The sequence below is a fragment of the Myotis brandtii genome, unplaced genomic scaffold (genome assembly GCF_000412655.1).
Source record: "Myotis brandtii unplaced genomic scaffold, ASM41265v1 scaffold152, whole genome shotgun sequence".
NCBI classification, from domain to species: Eukaryota; Metazoa; Chordata; class Mammalia; order Chiroptera; family Vespertilionidae; genus Myotis; species Myotis brandtii.
Genome location: NW_005355502.1, coordinates 1,599,015 through 1,605,014, shown reverse-complemented (window position 1 = coordinate 1,605,014; position 6,000 = coordinate 1,599,015). Strand labels below are relative to the sequence as shown.

The 6,000-nt window shown below is 44.3% G+C and overlaps 1 protein-coding gene across 1 annotated transcript in view; it reads right to left on the bottom strand.

The window, feature by feature from the left end:
• Positions 1–6,000, bottom strand: part of LOC102242210 (ATP-binding cassette sub-family A member 3) — a 273,880-nt gene that overhangs the window by 227,520 nt on the left and 40,360 nt on the right. The window contains exon 5 of the mRNA XM_005861509.2: positions 4,479–4,626. Coding sequence (XP_005861571.1) covers positions 4,479–4,626 — 148 coding nt within the window. The remainder of the gene's footprint in view (positions 1–4,478; positions 4,627–6,000) is intronic.

The following is a 6,000-nucleotide window of genomic DNA, read 5'->3' as shown; positions in this document are numbered from 1 at the left end:
TAGCTCCCTTAGGCTCTCCTCCTGTCTTTTAATTTTTTTCTCCAATTGCAGTTCAGTTTGGGTGTGTTTTGCTTCCCTGTCTTCTAATTCGCTAATTCGGTCCTCCGCTTCTCCTAGTCTACTGTTGAAACTTTCCATGGTGTTTTTTATTGCAGCTGTATCACTCTTCATTTCTTCTTGATTCTTACATAAGTTATTGATTTTTTTCATCCATTTCTTCTTGATTCTAACATAAATTGTTTATTTTTTCCTCCATCCGGTTTATGCACTCTAGGAATCTTATTTTGAATTGTTTTTTGAAATATGGCATGCCTCTGTTTTACTTAGCTGCTTTACTGGCAATTGCTCCTTTTCTTTTCTTTGGGGGTTTCTTTGTTTACCCATTTTTGGTCTCGCTGACTGATCTAGATGTTGAGTCGTGCAGGGGCTGCTCCTTGGGTGGCAGTGGTTCCTGGGGCTGCAGTTGCTCCTCAAGTGGTCGTGGTAGTGGCTGCTCCTCAGTTGGCAGCGGCTCCTCTGGTTGGTGCTATTCACAGCAGTGGTGTCTCCTCTGGCTGGTACGTGAGGCTGCTCGCACAGCTGCTGTTCCTTGGACAGGAGCGGGCTGTTCACGTGGCTTCTGCTCCTCGGATGAGCATGGACTGCTCATGTGGCTGCTGCTCCTTGGATCGGGGCTGGCTGCATGCTGCTGTTGTTCCTGTGATGTGGGGGGCTGCTTGTGAGGCTACTGCTCCTTGGACATGGGCGGGTTGATTGCAAGTCTGTTGCTCCTTGGACAGGGGTGGGCTGTTCTCGCGGCTGCTGCTCTTCAGACAGGAGTGAGCTGCACATGTGGTTGCTCCTCCTCAGACAGGGATGGGCCACTAACCCGGCTGCTGCTCGTCGGACAGGTGCAGGCTATGCATGGCTCTGCTCCTCGGACCGGTGCGTGCTGTGCAGGGCTGCCGCTCCTCGGACGTGAGCAGTCTGCTTGTGTGGCTGCTGCTCCTCGGACCGGGGTGGGCTGCTGCTGCTCCTCGAAAGGGGACGGGCTGCTCGCAGAACTGCTGTTCCTCGGATGGGGGTGGGCTGCTCACACAGCTGCTGTTCCTCAGATTGGGCAGGCTGTTCGCGCAGCTGCTGCTGCTTGGATGAGGGCAGGTTGCTTGCACAGCTGCTGCTCCTCGGACTGGTGCAGGGTGCGAGCTGTGCACAGCTGTTGCTCCTCAGATGGGGGCAGGCTGCACAGGGCTCCCACTCCTCAGACGTAGGCAGACTGCTCGTGCAGCTGCTGCTCCTTGGACGGGTCAGGCTGCTCGTGTGGCTGCTGCTCCTCGGACTGGGGAGCGGGCCACTCACACAGCTGCTGCTCCTTGGACAGGGCCAGGCCACATGAGGCTGCTGCTCTTCGGCCTGGGGCAGGCTGCTCGCGGGGCTGAAGCTCCTTGGACAAGAACGTGCTGCTCACGTGTCTGCTGCTCACGTGGTTGCAGTGCCCTGGACAGCTGAGTCTCCTTTGCCAATTCGGGGTGGATGTTATTCGTTTCAGCTGCTCATTCTATTTGCTCCGGGACAAGCCTTGGGACGTGTCCGCCTATTCTGCCACCATCTTGTCTCCCTCCTACCACAGCTTTTTTTATCCACTCATCTACTGATGGGCACTTGGGCTATTTCCAGATCTTAGCTATTATAAATTGTGTTGCTATGAACATAGGGGTACATACATTCTTTCTGATTGGTGTTTCAGGTTTCTTAGGATATATTCCTAGAAGTGGGATTACTGGGTAAATGGCAGCTCCATTTAAAATTTTTTAGGAAACTCCATACTATTTTCCATAATGGCTGCACCAGTCTGCATTCCCACTAGTAGTGCACAAGGGCTCACTTTTCTCCACATCCTCTCCAGCACTTGTTGTTTGTTGATTTGTTGATAGTAGCCATTCCGACAAGTGTTAGGTGATACCTCTTTATCCTTTTAATTTGCATCTCCCTGGATCAGTGACTTTGAGCATTTTTTTCATATGTCTCTTCATCATCTGTATGTCTACTTTGAATAAGTTTCTATTTAGGTCCTTTGCCCATTTTTAATTTGATTGTTTGCCTTCCTTTTTTGAAGTTGTATGAGTTCCTTATATATTTTGGAGATTAAACCTTTATCCTATGTATCATTGCCAAATATGTTCCCCCATACAGTGGGCTCACTTTTCATTATGTTGATGGTTTCTTTTGCTGTACAGAAGCTTTTTATGTTGATGTAGTCCCATTTGCTTATTTTCTCCTTAGTTTCCTTTGCCCTAGGAGATGTATCTGTAAACATATTGCTATGGTCTGAATGTTTGTTTTCCCCTCCAAATTCATATTTTGAAACCCTAACCCGAAAGGTGATGATATTAGTAAGTGGGTTATTTAGGAGATACTTTAAGTGATGAATGGAAATCATGAATGGAATTAGTGCTCTGATAATCAAGGCTGCAGAGAGATCCCTAGCCATTTCCACCATGTGAGGGAACAACAAAAAGGCACAGGCTATTGAAGCATAGTGATCCCTCCTTTGGAAAACTGTGGTTTGAAACTGCTGTTTGAACTACTCTGTTAATCTTAGTCTCTTATTCTGTAGGTCAACTCTGTTATTTATAGACTGTAAAATAACTTTGTTTTTTGCTTGAATAGGAAAGATAAACTTAATTGTCTGACCTTGCAAGCTAGCCATTTGACTGATACACTGATATTAATGGCAGGTGTCTGTATAGATATGATATGATACTCAAGGTTACAGGTGTCTGTGTAGATATGATATGGTACTCAAAGTTACAAGTTGTCTGTATAGATATGACAGGTGTTTGATTAGATACGATATGTACTCGAGGTTACAAGCTGTCTTACACAAAGAACTAGAAGGATATAAAAAGGAAATCATCCTTCCTGTGTTTGTTCAGAATTTGATAGAGGTAATCTGCTCTGAACCTGCGTGCAATAAAGATGACTCCTAACTAACTGGCTCATTAGGTGTCTTGTCCAGCTCGCTGATTTGCGATACAACATTATGAACCAGGAAGGGAGCCATCACCACCACGTGGCCATGCTGGTGCCTTCATCTCAGACTTCCCAGCCTCCAGAATCAGGAGAAACAATTTTCTGTTATTTATAAACTCCCCAGTTGTGGTACCGCCATTGCCAGACTGCTCCCCAGAATGGCCCTCCCTCCAGCAGTGCATTTGGGTTGCCACATATCACATCCCTGGAAACTCTTATCATTATCCAGCTTTCTAAGTCTTCCACCAGTCTAACCCTTATGAAGTAATACCTTAGGCCAAAGTTCATAATAAAGTAACATAAGTTGAAAAAAACATGATTCCCCTTTAAATTTTATGACTGAAAAAACAATATTTAAAATATTTTAAAGAAAATATTAAAAATATTTTAAAGAATAAAAAATAATATCAAAATATTTTTAAAAGAAATATTTCAAATAGGAATTATGCTAAATTGATTATAGCTTGTTTCTCTTCATGAATAATTTCCTAACAATAAATGTGCATTATTTTTGGTGAAAGCAAAGTTCTACATGGTGGTATGTGTAGTAAATTTTAAATTAACATAGCTATACTAAAAACTGTTAATCAACTCAACAGAATACCATATAGCTATAATTATTTATTCTGTGTCAGTACCCGGAAATGTGTATAGTAAGTCATTAAAATCAAAGTTTCATAAGTAAATCTACATGAAAATATAAGGATATACAATGATAATGAACAGGAAAGGATAAAAATACATTGTTCCAATCTATAGGATTTTTCATGAGTTTTGGGACACTAAAATTTTTAAATTAAAAAAAAAACAACAAACAACACCAGAATAGTAAGTTAAAAATAAATGATTTTCATTAAAAGTTGAAAATTGGCTCAGTGGATAGAGCGTCAGCCTGCGGACTGAAGGGTTACAGGTTTTCTGGTTAAGAAGGGCACATGCCTGGGTTGTGAGCTCAATCCCCAGTAGGAGGTGTGCAAGAGGTAGCCAATCAATGATTCTCTCTCATCATTGATGTTTCTATCTCCCACGTTCCCTCTCCCTTCCTCTCTGAAATCAATAAAAATATATATATTTTTTAAAGTTGAAGAAATAGACCTAGCCAGTTTGGCTCAGTGGAAAGAGCATGAGCCCGCGGAGTGAAGGGTCCTGGGTTTGATTCAAATCAAGGGCACATACCATGGTTGCAGACTTGATCCCTAGCCCCAGTCAGGGCATGTGCAGGAGGCAACCAGTCAATGTGTCTCTCTCACATGGATGTTTCTCTTTCTCTCTTTCTCCCCGCTCCACCCTCCTCCCCTCCCTCTCTAAAAATCAATGGAAAAATATCCTCCAGTGAAGATTAACAAAAAAAAAAAAAAAGAAAAAAAGAAAAGAAAAAAAAGTTGAGAAAATATATGTACAAATAGGGATTGTTCTTACTGTAAAACTAGGATTACTCAAGTAAGTGTGGTTGACGATCTGCTCACCAGGACTCCCCCCGTTTGCCTCGTGTTCACTTCTGGGTCCTATCGAAGGAGACTTTGGAAAGAGAGTATCTGTTTCCCAGCTTCCAGGTCGGAAAAACCCCACATACTTGTTCCTCTGAGAACTACTAAAACGCAAATAATATTTTACCTACAAGGAGCAAATAGAAACAAACAATATCGATAAAAGCATAATGAAGCAGGAAGGAGAAACAAAAGGAAGTTAAAGTGCAGTTGGGAGAATGCGGCTGCGAGGCAGCCTCAGAGGCTGTGGCAGCGGGTGTGGAAGTCAGGAGGGGAGCGCAATCTGGCTGTAAGGCTACTGGGGGCTGTGGATGGATCTGCCCCAAATACACAGCTGCTTGCACACTAACAGGAAATACACCGAAAGGTTTTATTAATTGCTCTTCCCATTGTGTCAGATAAGTGTCCTGTGAGGAAAAGCTTCCTCTCCTAGAGGTGATTGCTAACATCAGAATCCTGCCTCAGGACAGAAGAGTGTATTCAAATGTGAATGCAGGCGCTGCATTTTAATTGTTGAATGAAAGCTAGTACTCATTTAGGAGAACTGCATAAACTTCCATGTAGGGCAGATGCAATAGTTGAGCAGCAGGGTCAAGAGAGAGGAATCAGTAGGATCAGGAGGGGCAAGCAGAAGTCAGAAGTCAAGGTAAATATTCATACTTTCAGTTATCACGACAGAAGTTTTAGGCACTTATTACATATTGGAGGATTAAGGCAGAGACCCTGTTACTCAAGGAGCGCCAATTCTAGTAGAGGAAGATTGTGTGTATTTATGCTGTAGTAAAACCAGTGACAGAGATACGTACAGGAAATGTATGGAGGTACGAAGGAGGAAAGGAGTGGGTGTGGTTGGAAGAGACAGGGGCCAGTGAGTCACAGTAGCAACCTTAAGGGTAAGTCAGAGTAATCAGCCAAGTGAGAGGAGCAGGGTCAGGGAGGTACCCAAGGCATAAGGGGAAGTTTGAAACCGCACGAGACACGGAGCAGGCTCTAGGCAAGCTGCTAAGCCCCCACCAGTATCAGCTTGCATGGAGTCAGGCACGAGGAAAGTTGCAGTTAGGAAGAGATGAGGGGGCGGGAGGACAGACTGAAAGCTTCCCACAACCTACTTATACCCGGGCTTTTCATTCCATTGTCAACCATCTGTGTCTTAAATGCACAATTATGGTTCCATGAACACTTTATTTCTCTCAACACCAGAGACACCAAGTTCAAAGCACTGTCCTTGCCTCTCCTCCTGGGGGACTAGCACCAGAATCCTCTTCAGTGTCTACACATGTCCTGATTCTAAGTTAGCCTGGCTAAGCCTTAGCACCGTTTTCCAGGTTCAGAATTAGAAATGATGAGATTCATTCAAAAGAAAGAGGAATGTTTCCTGCTTGTGTTCTATGCTCCTGACCTCCAGCTGCACCTGCTCTGTCACCTGGTACCCTGCCCAGGAAATGTGCAGGGCTCACTGCCACCTGCAGAGCTGGAGGCTGCTGCCGAGCCAGATACAACG